Genomic DNA, 22,589 nt, shown 5'->3' with positions numbered 1-22,589 from the left:
ACAATTAGTATGAAAAATGTAAGTTAGCATTTAACACAATGATAAATTGTATTTGCTGACAAGGTTATTGTATCGACCATAGAACTTACGAATTGATGACTTTAAACAAAACTGCTAATATTCTTGTTTCATCAACTTGTTAGTCATTAATTTACAATGGGTTTAGAAATTGTTCATACATAGAGCATGCTCTTGCGTATCGAAACAACTGAGAAATATAAACTCCGTATGCAGGTGATGAAGGTATATTGCTGCATAGGTGAGGGAAGTTGACGATAGAAAAGTTAAGTCATCGTGTTTATCATAGAGCTCGGTTGTTAGATTACTATTGACGTCCTTTTCAAGTAAAACATCCAAATATGAAACAGGTGTGTTTCACTCTGTGGTATCTTTTATTTCAAGCTCACCAGGATATATCGTATCGACATAAGTATGGAAATTACCATTGTTAATTGACAATGCGTTGTCGATTATCTAAATAGCGTGTTGAAATATAGAATAAATATTTGAGATACATATGGAAATAACAAACAGTATTCAAACTCAAAAGTCGATTAAACGAATGGGGTTAGGTGTCATTGAGGAGTGAGCATACCCTGCCGACTGGTCACACCCGCCGTGTGCTCTTTGTCATTATAGGGATGTACTTGAAAATTTTGTCGACAATTTAGTGTGTAAATAATGACCAGACAATAAGTATGAAAAACATCAGTCAGCATTTGACTTAATCAGAAATTGTATATGCTGACAAGGTCATGATATCGACCATAGAACCTAGAAATTGTGACTTTAAACGAGACTGTTATTTTTGTTGCAGCAACTCGTTTTTCAAAAACTTACCTCATTATAAAAATTGTTCATACGTAGAGCATGTTCTTGCTATCGAAACAACTCAGAGATATTAACACCTTATTATGAATTTTAAGGTGTATTGCTGCAAAAGTAAGGGAAGTTGACAAGTGAAAAGTTAAGTCATCGCGTTTATCATAGAGCTCGGTTGTTATAGATTACCATTAACGTCTTTTTCAAGTAAAATATCCAAATATGAAACAGATGTATTTGACTCTGTGGTATCTTTTACTTCAAGCTCACCGGGATATATCGTATCGACATTAGAATTGAAATTACCATTGTGAATTGACAAGTCGATATATCTACATGTAAATGTCGAGTTGAAGGCTATAGAGCGAGAGTTTTGTTTTCTTTTCACATATAAGATTTTGGACCAATTCTGCTTCAAATGAATACAAAAATAGCAAAGTATATGCAGTTCATTCCTTGGGAAAATGTGCATTGACGACCTTTTATGCCAAAAATGCAGGAGGAAGGTTTACAGATTATAAAAATTTGTGATAAGGTCAGTTAAAGTTTCCTTTTACATTTCCATGACCCAGATACAAGTTGGAACCTCATACAAACTACATGCATGTTGCTTAAAGTCAACGACCAGAACAGATGTCGACAAGCTTTTTCTTAAGGATAATGGTATCCAATCCTCAGCTAGGAAGGATAACTCCATAAATCATCATTTGATTTAAAAAGCACCAGTATGAGGCTTGAAAATGAAATCTTTTCATGCAACAATTTTCATTTTATTCATCTTTATATGATTCAAGGTTTATGGAAGTCTTAGAAAAGATCTTATAAAAATTTGACATTTGAAGACCTTAAAAGGAAAAAAAAATAAATACACTTTTAGAATAGTACGATTTTCTTGAACCAAGCCTTAGATACCAACGCTTATTTGCATGATATGAAATTAGAAGTCATTTGTTAAGTCTTACAATGATAACAGAAGACTTATACACTATGTATACGTATTATATAATACATGAACGAAATAGAAGACATAGAATACCAAATAGGTTTTTAAAATCATGCCAATTTCTCTGAATGCCTGGATACCTATTGTTTTTTAACCTAAAATATATTTGTTGATCCATTTTCAGTTAGAAAATGCATAGCTGATATTCCTTTTCGCTTTTTCTGAAAATATATTGGAGATTTGACAATTTTTGCTATATAATATGATTAACTTAAATGTTTAACATAAAAAAAAATACTGTGGGTAAATATACATTCTTTATGGATTCAGAGATCTTTTATGTGTGTTTTCGATTACTTAACTGCTAATTTTATGAACCTGAGGATATGACTACCTTAAGACTGAAACCAATATTGGCCATATGGATCAATCAACGCATATTCGTATATTTACCTAGAACTGTTCTTTTTTAAACTTAAAAAGGAGACTGTTGGTATCATTGAATCATCAACTTATCTCACAATAAATCATGTAACTTGAATGGTAGATACATATACTTGTAACAATTTCATCAACACGGCATAGAAATGTCTGTATATGTAAACTTTTTATGTATGTTTACCTTAATTTTATATTTAAATTCCCCATTTGTAGGAAGCTTGACTCTTTATGTAGGCGATCTTTATTTTACTATTGATGCCTTAAGGTAAATTTTATACTAATTGATCGGATAGTTTTTAAGAAAGCTAAAGGAAAAAAAGCATGGCTAACATGTCAAACAGGCGGTGACTTTAAACTCGAAGAAAACTCACATATAGGCTCATGTCAGCTATAAATTTTCACAACTCACATTAGAAACTTCTTGGTATATCTTCTTGTTATTTGAAGCAAAACTTTTACATTCTCTCAAAGTACCCTTTAATTTAGATTTTAATGTTGGTTGGATATACTCCTCGCCATCCAGCAAAATTATTTCAAGCTGCGGCATCATTAACAAAATTAGAAAAAATAAACACAAGATCATTTATTAAATTTATTTTTTAAAAATTGGTTACAAAAGTCATAAATTATTATTGATCTCATTCTGTAACCTGTTAAAGTATAAAAATTGAACAATGCTAAAATTTTAAGAACAAACAGTTATCACATTTAAAACAGTAGAAAATAGTTTTCAGAAAAATGATCGCATGTGTGAGATACTTGGGCACTTCCGGAGCGTTGCCAGTATTCATTTAGTACTAACCGCCAGCAGTTAATCCACAAGCCATCCTACTAACGCATGCTCATCATCACGGGGGAGATCTTAACAACAAATATAACAACAGTAACAGTTTAATACTGAGCAGTGAAACGACAACAAAGTGTTTAATATCACTGGTATCTAACACTGGAATTCATTAAATTAATGTCTTTCTAGAGAAACAAGGCCAGGAGCACGGACAGAGAGACAGCCAACCATGACATCTGAACAGCGCGGTCAACTGAAAAAAAGAAAATAATAAACTGTACTAAGTGTACTAAGAATAGAATGTAGATTTGGAATTGAATATATTGTTAAACAGTATAGGCTAGAATGACAACCACGTGTACAGCAGTATAACTCCTAATCTGTGTACTGGACAATGGAGATTATAAATGTAAATTTTGACAATCACGTGTACAGCACTATAACTCCTCATCTGTGTACTGGACAATGGAGATTATAACTGTAAATTGTGACAACAACGTGTACAGCACTATAACTCCTAATCTGTGTACAGTAAAATGGAGATTATAACTGTAAATTGTGACAACAACGTGTACAGCAGTATAACTCCTAATCTGTGTACTGGACAATGGAGATTATAACTGTAAATTGTGACAACAACGTGTACAGCAGTATAACTCCTTATCTGTGTACTGGACAATGGAGATTATAACTGTAAATTGTGACAACAACGTGTACAGCAGTATAACTCCTAATCTGTGTACAGTAAAATGGAGATCATAACTCTAAATTGTGATAACCACGTGTACAGTATTATAACTCCTAATCTGTGGACACAACAATGGAGATTATAAATGTAAATTTTGACAATCACGTGTACAGCAGTATAACTCCTTATCCGTGTACTGGACAATGGAGATTATAACTGTAAATTGTGTCAACAACGTGTACAGCGGTATAACTCCTAATCTGTGTACTGGACAATGGAGATTATATAACTGTAAATTGTGACAACCATGTGTACAGTAGTATAACTCCTAATCTGTGTACAGTAAAATGGAGATTATAGCTGTAAATTGTGATAACCACGTGCACAGTAGTATAACTCCTTATCTGTGGACAATGGAGATTATGTTAAAACTGTAAATTGTGACAACCACATGTAAGCAGTATAACCCCTAATCTGCGGGCAAAGGAGATTATAACTCTAAATTGTGACAACCACGAATACAGTAGTATAACTTCTAATCTGTGTGTACAGTACAATGGAGATTATAACTGTAAATTGTGACAACCACGTGCATAGCAGTGTAACTCCTAATCTGTGTACTGGACAATGGAGATTATAACTATTAATTGTGACAACCACGTGTACAGCAGTATAACTCGTTATCTATGTTCAGGACAATGGAGATTATAACTGTAAATTGTGAAATCCATGTGTACAGCAGTATAACTCATACCTCCACTGGAGCTGGAGAAACTGACGCCCGCAGCGCTCTCTAGAGCCGACATTTGTGAAGAATCCAGGGTGGATCTTTGAGTGGTGGTGGTGGCTTGCGCTTGAGCTGGACTGAAATTTCCCAGCTGAGTAGCAGTAAAACCCTAGAAACATCACAGAAAATGTGTTAAGATTAGATCAACAAAATGTATCTTAGTTTTTATTTGAATTGAAAGTGATGAATTGAAAGCCATTGATCAAACAATGGTGATTTATATATCGAGACAACTATTCATGGATTGTTAAAACCTAAAAATTATCTTTAAAAGTTTAGAGGCAATCTTCTCTCAACAATTAATTTAAAGTTTTCTGTATGAGTACATCTAATAATATTACTCTGTAATTTAACAACACACTCACTGAAAACACTGAGGATGGAATAAGGGTAACGTGAGAGGCTAAAATCTCATCAATCTGAGCCTCAGTCAACGTGGCGATCTCCGTCTTACTGAGGCCACCTAGTGACGAAATAAAACATAATTTTTAATAAGGCCACCTAGCAACAAATAAAACATAACGTATATTACGGGTCATAAACCATCTGCTCACTCATATAAAATTGCTTGAACCTTAATAATTTTTCAAAAGAAATGTATTTATAAGCAAAATACAAAACAATTTAGCATAGCTTGTGCAACAAAAGTAGATAAGAAAACACTTTTACTTGGCAAGTCTATAAAGGAATAATAATATAAATTTATGTCATTATGAGTTATCTCATTTTATGTTTTGAAACAATTTGCTCAATAAACACGTGTGATGGTAAACGTTTAGCCCGATCTTGCATCTTACCGATGTGAGCCCCGACGTTGGTGACTTGGACACTCGTCCAGTTGTACACATTACCAAAAGCAGTCTTGGCGTGGTTGGCAAATTCTACCATCTGAGTATCACTGCAGCTCGTCACTTCCCCAACCTTATCAGCAGATGCTCTGTTAATTATTAATTAGTACTGAATAGATTATTTTACTTTATGTTCAATATATTTTAACCTCCCCGAGAGTCGAATTCAAATACTAAACTTTTTTGGGAGGGGGATGTTTATTCAACCCCTTCTTTTCATTATCGTAGTTTTGTTGTTTCGTTATTTAGAGTATGGTATCAAAAATCACAAATACTATCAGAAATACAAATTCTGAAATATTATCTACTGACATGTTTTAAAGGTAATGAATATATACGAGTAGATATGTATTGGCACTCAGTAGCTTTTAATTCAGATAGCAAACATTAAGACTGCTTGTCAGGAATTAATTTCAGGATAAATTTCATACTTATTAGATGAATTCTTATTTATTAAACATCTTTCGCTTTCAATAACTTTAAGATGTATATACATTTGCGACAATATACTCCCAAATTATGATAAAATATTTCTTTTTGTGCTTGATAAAATAAAGACAATTTATGATAAATTTTAACATCTTACTCATAAACAGCTTGGGTAATTTGGGATATCTGGCCTGTAGACATTGCACAAATCATGTGACCTAATGACCTCAGCTCTGATGATGTTATAGTTGCTATGGTACTCGACTTAGTCCAATTTCCAAATATGGTGGTTTTCTAAAATTAAGAACGATATAGAACGATTGAGAGAGAACATGTTTTGTTACTTTCAAAATGACTGACTTGAGTGATATACAAGTAACAGCTTTTCAAAAGCTTGCCTGACTAATGCGATCAATATTTATAGAACCTATAACATGATAAGTTATAAACGTTTACATTGGGGGGAGGGTGTCTAAATTGTTTCACTAGTGTAAATTATGAAGATGTTGCACAAAACATCATGCATTTATTTTGTTATATGATACACATCAGAGCAATGGAAAAAGAAAACATTTTTTTATATAAATTGTTTGTATCTCAAATGAAAATGAAATCTTGTACATGTCCCGCTGTAGATTTGAACCCGCGACGTAAAGATGAACAACTCACTCCGCGAGTCTAAAAATGGTTTTATAGGATGAAGAAAATAAGGGGAAAACTAATGTAACTGATTACTGCTGGAAAGCATGGCTATATTTAAAGGTTACATAAATTAGATTCAACTGCATACAGCATAGGCTTTGAGAAAGACAGCTGAAAATATAACTACAAGAAATTGGGAATCGTAACGGTTATGACTGACATGCAGAATATGTTTAATAGTTTCTTGGGTATGCCAGAGCATCAAAGATTGTTGGAAACGTGGGATAAATAAAGCTATATATGCTTAAATGACCCAACAAACTTGAAGGCGATATATGAATGGCGACAGGCGCGGATTCAGGGAGGGTTTCCCAGAGATGAAGGGTCCACATCAAAAATATTTGTACGAGCAAAAAAATAATAAACTTTCTCAATCCTGAAATGTGAGAAGACACTTTTATTAGTCTATATACTCTGTTTTTGTGGGAGGAAACCCCCTGGAGGGGGAGGGGGGTTATGATCAGATGTATATTTGGCCAGTGCATCATCTTAAGAGATTTTTGTTCGTTTCGTTTTTATTACTTTAAATGATGCAACTTCTAACTCACTTCACATATCACCGATATGTTTTTTTTTCCAAAGCTCGACCATGATTCCGACAAAAAAGAACAAACTTTATATCATTCATGCAGTTTTCATTTCCATTCAATAGCATACTAATAAAGTCCAGGAAAAGGGCGCAAAAACGTACACCTGACATTTTGGCGCAAAATAATTGTGTCACCCCTTACATAGAGGACAAATGGATTAATCCAGTAGTATAGAAACGCAAAAAAGGTCAAACGGACATGTTTGTGAAAGAACTCGTAAGAAATAAATAGCTGCTAGCAAAAAGCTAAAGGAAGTAAATACATCAATATATTGTATCAGTAATATGGTTATTTTTCTGCTAACTGTTATTGCTGAAACGCATGTAAGAAAATCCGATGATAATCAGCATGTACACATTTTTGCTGGCTAACTGTGACCTCTTAGCTTCACACCTAGGAAATATTGATCCTTAGTAGTGCCTGACGCCGTGGAGTCAGGCAATGAGACAAACCTGCGAGTCCTCCCATCCTGAGTACGCCCCGAGCTGCGCAATGTCGTCATAGATAAAGGTCATCATGTCAAGTTCCGCCGAGGTCAGACCCTGGACGATTGACCCCAGACTCTGTATTGTGGAGGACGACCACGTGCTTGGACTACCATACACCTGAGAACAAGAGGATCTTCATGACACTCTGTTATTTTTTTATTTACATAAAAATTTAGTAGTAAATGTCGAAGATGTGCATATATATCTTTTCTTTACTAAGCAGTCACAATAACCGGTAGTATAATAACATTAATTATTTAGGAGTCCTTGCATTGCTATTTTTTAAATTAAAAAAAATCTTCCTTTTCTCACCGTTCCTCTCTTGGCAATGCTGGCTAGAGCTTGTTTCTGCTCTGCGCTGTAATCGGTCGGGCTTCCCAGTAAACTCACACATTGGATAAAATCAGCATCCTGGATTCCGGAGAGTTGTGAAGTTGTCAGGGAACTTAGCATGGACGACCCCATGTCAGTTAGCTGAGAACACGTGATAGTGCCTGCAAATATAAACCAAAACCAATTTTTCAAAGTTTGTCCATAGAAGCCCTAGACTTTGATGCATAAGTGCTTACTATAAACAAAATCTACCTGTGTTTCTCTTCCGTCGTCTGGCTGCGGTACAGTCTTCTATGGCGGCGATGATATATTCCCCGATTTCTTTTTTGATTTCACTGATTTCTTCTTTGCACTCAGTAAACAATCCTTCTTCTATGAGTTCCTGCTTTATGGCGTCTCTTTCCTTTAGAGCTTCCCCAATGGTGGATACAGTATCACAGATTCCCGTCTTTAATATATTAACATGAAATGTAAATGTCAATTTAAAGAAGGTTAGTGTGGACTACTGATTGAATGAAATATATGGAGATAACGAACAGTATTCAAGCTCAGAAATCCAGTAAACAATACAAAATAGGTGCAGAGCAAACAGGGACCTCCAAAACATCAGAGGTTGGAGGTGAAATGAACCCAGATGTACTTACCATGCCCGAAAATAAGCTGCTTTGTAGATGTATAGCCCAGTCGCCCAGATGGACGATGTCAGTAGTTGTTATGGTACTTCCTTTTCTGTTAAACCACAAAAAAACACGAACAGCTTTCATAATAGTGTACATGCTTTCTCTTTTAAGAAGTTATATTTAAAAGATATAAATCCCGCCAATCAACTCACACTCAATGTAAATTAAGAATTAACGAAATTTCTGTTTTGCTGAAAAACTTAACTGCAACGCATTAAGTCTGAAGATGACAGGTAAAGACTTACAGAGTAACATATTTTTCGACGTAGGCACCAATCTTGCTCAGGCAAGTGAATTTGGAGGAGAGAATATTAAAGATGGCTTCCATGGCTGTTATGTCCATCTTGGGAATATCAGAGTCAGACAACAGTTCTGCGCAGCTTCCCATACTGTTAATATGTGAGCCAGTAATGGTGTTAGTAATCCCTAGCTGTGGAGAAAAAGAACCAGAAAAATATAACAGACAAGGTTGTATTAATATTCTTGCTTTTTTTTTTATGATTTAGAAACGCTTTCCTAAAAATTAATTGAGATGATTTGGTCATCTTTAAAGTACTAAGCTACTGAGTATTAGATAAAGATTCAAATGACAACAATAGCCTTTGGTTCATATAAATTTGGTTTGTTCCTTTATTTGATAATTACAATTTCACACAGCAAAAAAATATGTACCATAACCTTATTTGGTATAAATACTTTTATTCCTTTTTAAAAATTTGGAACTGTTTTTTCTATTCATAAAAATCTAACAATTGTATGAATTTATGAAGAAGAAAGAAAATCAGACAACTACAAGGATACGGACACATTGTGCTAGAGAATAAAGAGTATAAATAATACGCACACATTCAAAGACGTATTCTTTGATTTCACTTTTTCTCTGTTTTCCATCCAGCAGTGAGAAGTCAGCAGTGCACATCTTTGTTGTTATATCTGAGCAACTCCCACTAACAGCCTTCAGCGCAGTTTTACTGTCAAAAACATCATAATAAGAGATGGAACATAACACTAATAAATGTCCCTCGTTCTTCCCCTGTCATTGGAAGTTTTTGGGGAAAATTTTTAAGTTCACTCTTGCCATCTTCCTGACACTACACACTGAGTGCATCCTGAGTGCACATTATTGTTGGTCTACTTAAGAGAAAACCTTTCTTCATGAAGACAATTGAGTTTGGGATGAAAATGAAGTCTAAATATGTGCAGTTTAGGAAGTTAGGGATGCTTAACGATCTTAATTTTCATGCACGAATAGTTTTGGTGATAAAATTAATCTAACCAATGCTATTCAGTGCCTATAGAACTATTTAATCTCCTCTTATCATGATCATCATTACATTTCACTATACGAAAATATTCAGATTTTGACTTAGTCATTTAAGATTATAGTCAATTAAGGAACCATAAGACATACAAAAAATGTACATCTAAAAGATAAGATAAAAAAACCAATAACCAGTTGTTAAATTTATTTTATAATATGAACTTAAGTCGAAAACATCGACAAGTCTTACTTGAAGCAGGCTAGAGCGTTCCCGGAAAGCGAGGAAGCATCAGAGAGGTCTACATTGGTGGAAGTCAGACAGGTCTCTAACTTCTTACACACATGCTCGTACTGAAATAAAGAAATAATAATTAGTTAGGTTAACAATTAATTACAGCTTTAGTGTTTGTCTAGTTTTATTATATAGAGTTTTCTAGACAAAGCAGGGGTAAATGAATATATTGTAATTATATATGTGACAAAATTGACCTTTTCTGCTGAAATGGCTTCTGATTCAGCGACCGATGATAGAATTGTGGGGCAGTTGGCGTTATTTGTGTCTATTGTGTTAAACAGGGATTTGGGTGCGGATCCTACCACTGCCACCAGGTTGGAAACGACGTCAGGGTCGTTCAGTGCTATTCCAGTGTCTTGTACTTTCTGTATCAAAGCTTTTCCCTGGTTCATAGAAAAGGAAGAATCATCAGAGACCTTAGAATAAATAAAATACATATATATCGGTAAGAAATGAACGAAGTACTTACCAGATTCTTTGGGAGTTTAACCGACTTCAAGTCGGGCCAACTGGCGAGATTTTGAACATCTGATGAACTCATGTCCGTAATGAAATCTGGTGGTATAAAACTCATCATATCCTCTGAGGATTCGGATGCTAGCGTTTTAAAAGACCCTTCACGATCAGATGTGTCTAAGGACTAGAATTAAACAAAGTATTTCTGTATTTTTTATGTCGAAATCCACTTCATACAACAGTTAATTAATTATTGTTTTACTTTCTGTCAGTTAATAACAATATATTTTTCCACGTCATTGGTGCCTTACCGCTTCTACCACCGCCGTGACAACAGAGGGGTTCACTTTATTTTCTTGCTGTTGGTTCTTTATACTCTTAATGTATGCCTTCTTGGTCTCTGCAGACTTGTCTTTGAGTGAGGGAAGAGAGTTGGATCCGCCCCTTACTAACAGGTCGGCATTATCTTTGATCTGTGTTTCTGATGTCAACTGTACACAAAATTAATGAGGAAACTGTCATTTTCTTCATCATATATTTTAAACAAAATGTAAGTATTTTAGTTTAAATGAATCGTAAAATACATACACTTCCGCTTATTAGTACCAAAACTCTTTTAGCCTGAAATATGAACAGAATTAGATTAAGGCATAAGAAAGTAATAATTGCATGAAATACGTGGAGATAAAAAAAATATATATTTCTTTGTAAAAGAAAGATACTGAAACTATTTTTAATAGTAATACATATATAATTATTTTTATTATACATGTAAAATAAAATAAAAAACTCCAGGTACGATACGGTTTTGATGAGTTTCCTATTATCATGGTGAGACGTGGTAAGTTGACGTTGGTTGATATTATTTGACAAGTAGTTGTTGATGAGAAATAATGAATGTGTTTTGGTTTAGTCGTTTCAACTTATTTAACATAAGTCCGCACACATGTGATTTGCATGATATTAAGGCGTCATTCCTGAGGTTTAAAGTAGCTAACCTAAGGCGGAGTGAGTCTGGTTGATATTAATGCCTCATTGAGTTGGAAGGATTTTGGTGGATACTAAATAAGCTTACCTGAGGTGGAGAGAGTTTGTGTGGATTTTAAACTGTTAGTTTACCTAAAGAAGAGCAGGGAGTAAGATTTGTGGATATTAAACTGATAGCTTACCAACAGTGGAGTGGGGAGTAAGATTTGTGGATATACTTTTGAGATAGAAGGAAGCTTACCTGAGGTGGAGTAAGTTTGGTTACATTAATTTTGTTCTGATTATAAGCCGTTGTTAAATCAGAATCGGACAAGGAGTCGACAATCTCGGCTGGGACATACTTCAGCAGACAATCTTTGTCAGTAGTCTTGTCCAGCTTTCCTTTGATTCGAAGCACATCCATCACCTCTCGTATCTATACAATTTTGTAGCAATGTATATCAGTGACTATTCTTTTCAAAACATGTACTTCTAGGTTTTTCTATTCAATTGAATGCAATAAATGATCAAACATAAAGGAGAGATAAGTGAAAATCTTTAAACGTATTTTGTAAATTAGACGTCGATTCAAACATACAATAATGAGATATCTGATTATAAAACAAATTCAAAGCAATACCTTACTCCTCACAAGGTTACCTATTTGTTATCTCGCAATTTTATGTTTTGTTGATAGGCTCACCTGTCCATCGGTGAATTTGGCATTATCCAAAACATTATCTGTACAAACTGCGTCTTTGACTTTTGTTAGAACTGCAGCATCCAGGGATTTCATCGTGGACTTTGAAATCGGTAAATACCTTCAAAAGATATGTAAGAATATCGTATTTTACTCATTAGCAGATTTGCGTATGTGTGCAAAAGTAAATTAACCACGCATTCTGTAAGCATATGTTATCTAAAACAGTTTATTTCTAAGTTTGCTTTTAAAATATCTCCTTGTAGGAGAGAGACTTTATTGAACTTAATAAACAGAAAACCACAAATCAAGCACCGTTCCAGATCAATTTCTAAAAATTTCTAAACTGAATGATGAATAGTTTTTAAAAATTTGAGAATGAAGGGAAAACAAAGTTTGATGAAAAGCAAGAAATACTGAAGATTAATCTTAAATGCTGCATATGAATAATCGAATTGCATATGTCAATGATTAGGAGTAAATTTGCTTACAGGAATAATTTTGTGCCTATCAGCTGCGTCACGGGGAGATAAGCTTACATATGATTATTTTAAACATATGAAAATTATTAAGCTCGTCGTATGAAACATGCAATATAACATTCAATTCATGGAAATATGTGATGATATGTACGTCTTCAACATGGAAATTTTTAATCTTATTCATGTCTTTACCTCTTACTTGAACTAAAGTGTCATTTCAACCATGACACTTATTTGCCTGATTATAAAATTTTCGAAACCGTTTTCAAAAGATTAGGCAAAAAGTAGAAAAATAAGACATTTACGAGGAAAGAGTGGCTTTGTCCATTGCTGAGAAGTCAACTTGTTGTTTGTTTAAGTACTCTGTTTTTATGATTTCCCATTCTCGAGATTGTTCTGTTGAGGGTGTATATTGCGCAACCTGAAAAAAGAATTGATTTAAACAAAGAATCATTAATACACACAAAACGGAATATATTCACCTTTGCCCCTAGAATTAGAGTAGCATTCGATATGTAGCCTTCCTGAGAAGTGCATTAAATTTGTAATTTTCTACGGACATTGGTTTTATAGATAGATTCAAAGCCAAATAAACGCACTAATTTTTAATCCATTTTATGACATTCATTTTTCTTAAAATCTTTTTTTATCTCAACTATGCAAATAAACATTGCAATTGGTTTTGATGTTTTTCCATAGTTTGAGAACAAATTTTCATGCTTTTTCATAGTTTAATTTTAAAATAAAAATCAAAATATATCTTACTTTGGCACTGGTGCAAAACTTTGTCACGTATTTTGGTTTCAAGTTACACAGATTCATCAAAAGAAGGAAATCCTGATCACAAGTGAACGTGGTCTTGTTGCCGAGATACGAATTTAAGCGGCTTTGGAACAGCTCTTTCGATCTATCATCAATATTCGTCTTGTTGCACAACCCTTTCATGGACTCAACTCTGCAAGTGTTAATAAACAGTATTTTAGAAGAAATTTTACTTCTGAGTTAGTAAAAACGACTCAATAAATGAATAACGCATGTCTTCTTCTGAAGAAATTTGATTAAGAAATCTTTCCCTTTTCTTTAAAAGAAAGTCGAAAGCAAAATACAGTAAGCGAAGAAAAAAAAGAAGACATGATCCTGTTTTTCTCACTCCTCACTCTATCTCGCTCCCTATTTTCGTCTGTCTGTCTCTTTCTCAACACACAAATACACTCTAATTTTTTCCCGTTTTTGTATAAAAATCAGGCATGAATCTTAAACAAAGGATAATTTTGTAAAAGTTGGAAAATATAGCAGAAAGATAGAGGGACATCTTACGATAATAGATTCTCCAGTGTAGCGTCATTGACGTCTTTGAGACAGACAGCTTTATCAAGAAGACATTCCTGGGCATGATCTACAGCAAACTGCCACTTGCTCATTGGCATATCACACTGTCCATCCATAAAAGCTTTACATAAAGAAGCATTGAAGTAAGTAGAATCCACGGCTCCAGATTGCTTTGCATCCTGAAAAATAAAATATATATTTACTCATAACATTCATTTTGGTGATTAGAATAGCTCTTTCTTTTTGTCATGATGTAATGGGTATATAACACTAGTCAATTTTTACCTTAAATGTTTGTTCTAAGCTGAATGAGCTGAGGTGATCCTGGACTTGACAGCTTCTGGTGAGGGAGGCGGAAGTAGCCAGGTACAACTTCTGATCAGTAGAGGCTTGTCGTGTTATATTATCAAGTAAAGTTTTCTAGAAAAAAGTATTTCTGAGTGTGAAACTGTGTGTATGAATCATATGATATATACACAAATTACTGAGAAACAGCCAAAGAAAATTTCTGTGATAAATATTATAGAAAGCCTAGCATGCTTGTTCACTGTTAAGTAAAATGTAGCAAAACAACAAACATACATTGGCAATGGCAAATATCTCAATAGGAAGTCTCTTGACGTCATCATCAGACACTGACTTTGGATCCCTCAAATATTGTAAGGCTTTGTCCTGGGTAGCAGCGGTAAGACTGATCCATTTTCTTAAGTATTTAGCAAGTCTAGAACATGTTCCAATTTCAGCTGATGCGGTAAATACTTTAAATATAAAAGAAAAAATACTGATTGTTTTAAAACACAAAGGCGAAGTGAAATTGATAAAATAATCATACCCATATATACTGTACGAAACATAAATTCTCTCACCCTTTGCGTCAGTTGTATCATTCAAAGCCTTCATCATAGTCGTATTTCTGGCAAAGGATTGACAACCAAGAAAGGCCCCATACTTGTCATAAGAGTAACAGTCCGTAGACGCTTTGTTCCTGTAGCAATCAGAACAGTTTCGTGGACATTGAAGTCCCTCTGAACCAGGATCTGTGGTTAAAAAATCTTAGATGCAAGGATTGATTTACATTTTTTGATCTTTTTATACATGAAAATGCACAAATAAAATAATCCTTAAATATGAAGAAAGTGTAAATTTTCTGTGGTGCTTAGATGTGCAGCTCCTTGTCGATTTATATGTAATTGAAAATTTTAAACATTATTCAGTTTACCTTCTTGAATATTGGTATTTGAAAAATGTTAATGGTTTCTGGAATAAAGTTTGTGTTATTCATAAAGTGGTAGTTCTGAATTGTAAATGTTTAAAAAATAATTACTTACCGCATCCACTAAATTGTTTGGGTGTAACTACTGGGGCTTGAGTAATAATACTAGGTGAGCTTTTGCTTGGCATTGCAGTAGACAAGGGCTTGGTCATAGATGCATCCCTAGTAGGCATAGGCGTAAGAGCATCTCTAGTTGTGTTCCCGCTTTTAGGGGGCATTGTCATAGATGGATCCAAAGTGGACACAGGCATAAAAACATCCTTAGTCGTGTTTCCCAATGGTATAAACGGACCTCGGAGTTGTGTACAATTTTGTGGAACATATGGCAAACAGTTTGAGGCAGTGTTGTTTATGAATCCCCACATACCCTCAGAGAAACCCGAGCAGTTACGTAGGACAGCACGACAAAGCTTTTCATCGAAAATGGAGGTATCGACTTCACTTTTAGCTTCACTGCTCTGTTAGAAAAAAAGTGATGGTTAAAATACAGCTAACTGAGATAAACTATTTCATATGGTTTTCTGTGCTCTGACTTTTTACTGATGTAAAATTATTACCAGATACAGCTTTGTAAAATTGAGTCCTTTGAGCATACTTTGGACTTCACAGTCAGTGTTCATGAGGATTTTTTTCTGAATCTCCAACTTCTTCCTGTCTGATGTCTTAGACATGACCTCTCGCCAAAGAGTTTTCTACAAGTAATACGTCTGAAGTTTAAAAAAAATCCATTAAACCTTGCACCACAAATGCAATATGAATATGAATGCTTCATAACTTACATTGGCAGCAGCAAAAGCTTCGATGGGCATTTTCTCGATGTCTTGGTAGGTGATGCTCGGGTCGGCAGGGTTGGAGAGGAAAGTTTTGATCTTTTGTTTTGTGTCATCTGTAAGTCTGGACCAAGTATCCAAATATTTAGCATGGCGGAAACATGTTCCCATGACAGAAGAAGCCTCAAACACTATTAAAAAAAGAAACTGCCGTTATTCAGTTGGAAGATTACGGTGAATTCTTTGTCTTTTTTCTTAAAAAAAAATGAAATTCCATAGACTTGGAATTTTTACACTCCACAACCTAGAGATTTGTTTTTAGAAAATAAGTACTTCATTCATGCGAGAAGTAATTTTTGCAATAAATATGAACTGCGATGACAGTTTCTTCTAACATGGATTAAATTCTTATGAATTTTTAATTGTAGCGATCTCAGTGCCCACGTTAAGAAAACCAATAATAAATTTTCAATCGAACAAATTTTGAATTTTCATTAAAGTAGACCAGACCCAGTGGGCAGCCTTAGGTAGAATTGTTATCTTCCAAAAATTAACATTAGATTCGCCCAGCTTGTAATTCTATTCATTAGAAGGCATTGAAATACATAAAAGAAAAAGAATATGATCAGTAGAACTTCATAATAAAGTTTAATCATAATTTCCTATTTGTTGATTTCTTCATATAGAGAGTTTCCAAATAATCCCCTTTATTCAGTGATTCTCCGCGTATCTTTACCTCCAGCTTCCGAAGTTTCGTTCCTGGCCTTAGATAGTGTAACATTCTTGTCGATATTAGGACAAGGCAAGGCCTGTCCCATTATATCAAATGAGAGGCTATCGCCGGCAATATCACGATAGCAGGGACACTCTTTTGGGCACGGCAGTCCAGTAGCGTTACCTGTCAGGAAAAAATATATATTAGAGTGTATACATGTAGCTCTATCAAATAAATAGGTGGAGATAACTAACAGATAACGATCAGAGGTTCGCTATTATTTCGTTTATGAAATGCTTCTCGGTACAATTCATTTCATAGCACAAACACATAATAATAATATTTGGTTACCAAATGAATCTCTAGACTTTGAACAATTTTCGGAGACATGTGAATAGCAATTTGGAATAGTTGTGTCTATGAATCTCAAAAGATCTGGCGGTAGATGTGAACAGTTACGCAGGAGAGCTCGACAAAGTTCTTCTCCAAAAATGGTAGCATCTACCTCCTTCTTTGCTTCACTGGCCTGTTATCAAATAAACATGAGAAATGAAGTAAATTGACATCAGTCACATGAATTTTTACCCAATAGCATTAATGCACTATTTGAGAAGGTTTTAACAAGTACCAGATAGAGTTTGGTAAAGTTAAGTCCTTTGAGCATGCTTTGAACTTCACAGTCCTTACTCATCAAAACCTTCATCTGAATAGCCAGTTTTTGTCTGTCTGATGCCTTGGACATGACCTCTCGCCACAGAGTCTTCTGTAAATGTCAATAAAACGTTTGTAATACCCCTATTTTTCATGATTAAAATTCCATTCGCATGAACTTTAGTCATACTTACGTTAGCAGCAGCAAAAGCTTCGATGGGCATTTTCTCGATGTCTTGGTAGGTGATACTTGGGTCGGCAGGGTTGGAGAGGAAAGTTTTGATCTTTTGTTTTGTGTCATCTGTAAGTCTGGCCCAAGTATCCAAATACTTGGCATGGCGGGAACATGTGCCCATGACAGAATTTGCCTCAAACACTACAAGAAATTTTAATAAAAGTGAACAATGTGAAATTAAAATACAAGTCAGGGGGTTTAACGATTGTAATTCTAAACAAAGAACTTTATTCGGTAATAACCAATATTTGCCCCCGAAATCAAACTTTGATGGAGATATATTTAATTATGTTCTTAAATAGGGGAGTATATGTTGACTTCAAAGCACTGAATATTTTCATAAGTAATGACGCCATATGTACGTAATGACGTCACAAACATGACGTAAATTTCAGTTTTTTATGAATTTTACAGAAAAATGTACATATTTCGTCGATATTTTGAGTAAAAGTCACCGAGCGCATGTGTGTTCAGGATCAATATTTTGATATAATGTGTAGAATGATAATATCAATGAAATTTGTCAATATTGTTCCTGAACAAACTTGCGCTCTGTAAATTTTAAAGCTAAAATTGTTGAAATTTTGTCCATTTTGTCCTCTTTCTGAAAAAGGATATAAAATCGGACTAGTTTGTGACGTCATAAAAACAAAAATTGTGAATACACTGCTTTGACACTATAATATTTTCTGTTAATTTATATTTCTCATACAATTTATTGAATTCAGCACATTTCAGGAAGTTTTCAAAATTTGACTTTTGTGGGGGCATATATATGCAACATACCGCATATAGTTCTTTAGTGTTCCATGAGAAGGTGTCGACATAAATACATAGTTACATATGGAAACATCAACGAAAGAATCAGATGTCTAACATGCAACTGTAATTTTTTATCTCTCAAGCTCAAACATTGATGAAAGTATTTGATTAATGTAAAGAACCGATCAAGTCTTTAGTAGAAGTTATTGGCTTAGTATAAACGGGAAGAAATGATCAAATTCTACAGTTGCCCCCGCGGCGCAGTGGTTAGAGCGTCTGCTCTAGAGTCGCGAAGCAAGGAATCAATCCTTACGCCGAGGGTTCGAATCCCACTGTGGGACATGGAGACCGGTCCTTCGGATGAGACCGTAGAAACCGAGGTCCCGTGTCGCAGTAGGTGTTGGCATGAAAAGGTTCCCTCCCTGCTTTTGGTCTTGAGTGCCGAGTATAGAATAAAATATGTTGCTCTTTTCCGGCAAGTAATGGCGTCTCTACAGCTGTATATGAGTGAAGAATTCGCGTGAGGGGCGTTAAACAACATACAATTTATCCATCGATCAAATTCTACATTTAGAACACCGCATTTCCATATCTATAGTAAAATTATTATATACAAAAAATTTTACCAGTTTGAAACTTAACCAATATCCGTTTACTTATCCTTTATTTTTATTACTGCATTATCCCTTAACTAATTATTTTTACAGAACATGACTCATTGTTCCTATGCTATTTTGTTATGCTTTACATGTACCTCCTGCTTCTGACGTTTCGTTCCTGGCCCTTGATAGAGTAACACTCATGTCTATATTTGGACACGGTAGGGGAAGTCCATTTTGATCAAAGGAGAAGCTGTCTCCTATACCCTTATCCTTGTAGCATGGACACTCCTTTGGACATGGCAATCCGGTAAAATTACCTAGATGATAAAAATACATATATGTAGCATAGTTTTGGTATCTGTTAAATTAATTCCTTGAATAACATTTTTCAGAATAGATAATTTTTTTCACCCTAAAACAGTTGTTTTTTTCTGTACTGTTTTAAATATGGTCTTCATATCAGCAAATTTACCAATATCAAAGTCAATGCTAATTGTACTAAGAAATCCAATACTTTGGTAAGCAAATTATATTACTTACCAAAGAATTTCATTCCGTCTTTTGAGCCTAAGCAATCTTCAGAGACATGTGAAAAGCAATTTGGAGCTGTGGTGTTAATGAACCTAAAGAGGTCTGGGGGTAGATATGAACAGTTACGCAGAAGTGCTCGACAAAGATCTTCTCCAAAAATGGTAGCATCTACCTCCTTCTTTGCTTCACTGGCCTGTTATCAAAGAAACATAAGAAATGAAGTAAATTGACATCATTCACATGAATTTTTACCCAACAGCATTAATGCACTATTTGAGAAGGTTTCAATGAGTACCAGATAGAGTTTGGTAAAGTTGAGTCCTTTGAGCATGCTTTGAACTTCACAGTCCTTACTCGTCATGACCTTCATCTGAATAGCCAGTTTTTGTCTGTCTGATGCCTTGGACATGACCTCTCGCCACAATGTCTTCTGTAAATGTCAATTAATGCCCTGTTTACATGGAGAGTTTAATTCAAAGTAAATTAATGCGAAGTAAACTTATGCAAATCAAACTAATGCGAATTAAATTGCGTTCACACGACAGCTACTGTGAAGTAAATGCGAATTAAAATTTCAGTTCTGCAGTCCGGCGTCAGCACGACTATTATGAAGTCATTTGCAAATCACGTCACCTTATGTAGAAGCAGATCCATTTGACATAATGGCAAAGTGTGTGTATATACATTTTAATGATTAACATTTTTTTTTTTTAGTTTTTCACTCAAAAATAGCACAAGTACCTATAGCTGACCACCGACAAGTGACATTTGACTAAATTTTGCCATTACGCATGCCTCAGAATTCAATTCGAATTAGCTTCGCTTAGTGTTCACACAGAGCTAATGCGAAGTAATTTAATGCGCAGTAAACTAATTCGCATTAAATTCTCCGTGTGAACGGTAGGCAAAGCAAATTTGCAGTAACTTTAAGTTTAATTCGAATTCAGCTCTCCGTGTGAAGGGGCATAACTTTGAGTGACAATACTGCTCTATTTAATGAATGAAAAGCCATTTCTGTGTGTATTAAATTCATACTTACGTTAGCAGAAGAAAAAGCTTCGATGGGCATTTTCTCGATGTCTTGGTAGGTGACACTTGGATCGGCAGGGTTGGAGAGGAACGTTTTTATCTTTTGTTTTGTGTCATCTGTAAGTCTGGCCCAAGTATCCAAATACTTCGCATAGCGGGAACATGTACCCATGACAGAAGTTGCCTCAAACACTACAAGATATTTTTGTGGAAATTTAATACATGTAGTAATAGACAATGTGAAATATTTAATACAAGTCAGGAGGTTTAACGATTGTAATTCTAAACAAATTTAGTGTTTCATGAGAAGATATCCAAATAAATACATAGTTACATATGAAAAGATAAAAGTTAGGGTCGGGTGTCTAATATGAAATTGTAACTTTATCTCTCATGGAAATAATTGGAAGTGTTTGATTAATGTTATGAATCCGCCGGGTCCTTATTGGCTGAGTTTAAACAAGAAGAAGTATAATTCAAGTATAAACCAAATGTGATATTTAGAACACAAAACACCCCTTATGCTAAAGAAATTTATTATATATACAAGAAAAATTATACAAGTGTGAAACTTAACCACTTTGAATTTACTTATCCTCAATTAGAAATTACTACATTATCCCTTAACCTGTTATTTTCACAGGTCCAGACCCATTGTTCCTAAGCCATTTTGTTATTCTAAAGCTTGACATTTACCTCCTGCTTCTGACGTTTCGTTCCTGGCCCTTGATAGAGTAACATTCATGTCTATATTTGGACACGGTAGAGGAAGTCCATTTTGATCAAAGGAAAAACTGTCTCCTGTACCTTTGTCCTTGTAGCATGGACACTCCTTTGGACATGGCAATCCGGTAAAGTTACCTAGATAAAAATATTAATATTGAAACACACATTTACATTCTATAATAAGAAAGAGATGTTTGTTTCCAAATACTGAGAAAAATTAAGTTTCTTGCGGTGTTTCTCGAAGATAAAATATGGCTTAGAAAAGCAGGTGAGATATCCTTTATCTTGAAATTTTCAATAATGTATTGTGAAAAATACCTCTAGAAATGCTCATATATTTTTATCTTTAATAAGTTACACGATACTAATTTACAAATACTGGTCATAAAAGTCGAATACAAGATATTTAAAAAAAGAGATAAATCAGCAAGTCAAAATTTTACAAACCGAAGAACTTTATGATATCTTTTATTTCAAGCTCACCGGGATATATATTTATTAACTTTTCTGAGGATAGCTAATTATTTTCACCCTTACACAGTCATGAGTTCTTCAATATTTCACATGTAATCATCATAGAAAAGTAAATTGCACAATATCAAAGTCAATGCTAATTATACTAAGAAATCCAATACTTTGGTAAGCAAATTATATTACTTACCAAAGAATTTCATTCCGTCTTTAGAGCCTGAGCAATCTTCAGAAACATGTGAGAAGCAATTTGGAGCTGTGGTGTTAATGAACCTAGAGAGGTCTGGGGGTATATATGAACAGTTACGCAGAAGTGCACGGCAAAGATCTTCTCCAAAAATGGTAGCATCTACCTCCTTCTTTGCCTCACTGGCCTGTTATCAAATAAACATAAGAAATGAAGTAAATTGACATCAGTCACATGAATCTTTTTCCAATAGCATTAATACACTATTTAGAAGTACCAGATAGAGTTTGGTAAAGTTAAGTCCTTTGAGCATGCTTTGAACTTCACAGTCCTTACTCGTCATGACCTTCATCTGAATAGCCAGTTTTTGTCAATTAATGCCCTGTTTACATGGAGAGTTTAATTCAAAGTAAATTAATGCGAAGTAAACTTATGCAAATCAAACTAATGCGAATAAAATTGCGTTCACACGACAGCTACTGCGACCTGCTCCGGCCACAATGTCATTTGCAAATTACGTAAATGTCAAATCCATTTGACATAATGGCAACTTTTTTTTTAGTTTTTCAAAAAATAGCACAAGTACCTATGACATTTGACTAAATTTTGC

General features: G+C 34.5%; 1 protein-coding gene across 3 annotated transcripts; it reads right to left on the bottom strand.

Moving 5' to 3' along the window:
• Window positions 1-2,785: 2,785 nt before the first annotated feature.
• On the bottom strand, window positions 2,786-22,344 carry LOC134242870 (uncharacterized). Of its 3 annotated transcripts, XM_062725097.1 has the most exons (38): window positions 22,257-22,344; window positions 21,983-22,166; window positions 21,292-21,456; window positions 20,606-20,787; window positions 19,862-19,996; window positions 19,576-19,759; window positions 19,188-19,352; window positions 17,631-17,812; window positions 17,414-17,548; window positions 17,137-17,311; window positions 16,807-16,968; window positions 16,080-16,261; window positions 15,858-15,992; window positions 15,356-15,758; window positions 14,894-15,064; window positions 14,610-14,785; window positions 14,313-14,447; window positions 14,016-14,206; window positions 13,464-13,653; window positions 13,004-13,119; window positions 12,220-12,337; window positions 11,779-11,952; window positions 11,139-11,171; window positions 10,862-11,041; window positions 10,564-10,734; window positions 10,289-10,477; window positions 10,050-10,150; window positions 9,383-9,509; window positions 8,784-8,968; window positions 8,503-8,587; window positions 8,111-8,306; window positions 7,838-8,019; window positions 7,490-7,642; window positions 5,903-6,039; window positions 5,266-5,405; window positions 4,834-4,931; window positions 4,436-4,577; window positions 2,786-3,246 (listed from the first exon to the last, which is right to left on the bottom strand). In XM_062725097.1, exons 1-38 carry the CDS (start codon window positions 22,329-22,331, stop codon window positions 3,179-3,181), a joined length of 5,922 nt encoding a protein of 1,973 aa, XP_062581081.1. In that variant the 5' UTR covers window positions 22,332-22,344; the 3' UTR covers window positions 2,786-3,178. The 3 variants fall into 3 exon arrangements, with proteins under 3 accessions (XP_062581081.1, XP_062581219.1, XP_062581153.1); XM_062725235.1 differs by lacking the exons at window positions 19,188-19,352; window positions 19,576-19,759; window positions 19,862-19,996; window positions 20,606-20,787; XM_062725169.1 differs by lacking the exons at window positions 19,576-19,759; window positions 19,862-19,996; window positions 20,606-20,787; window positions 21,292-21,456.
• Between the last annotated feature and the right edge of the window lie 245 nt (window positions 22,345-22,589).

This window comes from Saccostrea cucullata, unplaced genomic scaffold (genome assembly GCF_032062105.1).
Source record: "Saccostrea cucullata isolate Sc308-1 unplaced genomic scaffold, CSIRO_AGI_Scuc_v1 ctg792, whole genome shotgun sequence".
Taxonomy (NCBI): Eukaryota; Metazoa; Mollusca; class Bivalvia; order Ostreida; family Ostreidae; genus Saccostrea; species Saccostrea cuccullata.
Note: the sequence above shows the minus strand (reverse complement) of the source record. Positions and strands in the feature narration are given on the sequence as shown.

Bases quoted from the DNA above. Each gene is read 5' to 3' on its own strand.
- LOC134242870 (XM_062725097.1), bottom strand. From the start codon at position 22,331: ATGAAGGTCATGACGAGTAAGGACTGTGAAGTTCAAAGCATGCTCAAA. The intron at 13,654-14,015 runs GTAAGATGTCCC...TAACACTTGCAG, and splicing joins ACACTGGAGAATCTATTATC to AGTTGAGTCCATGAAAGGGT. The intron at 9,510-10,049 runs GTAAGACTTGTC...TGTTTTTGACAG, and splicing joins AACGCTCTAGCCTGCTTCAA to TAAAACTGCGCTGAAGGCTG.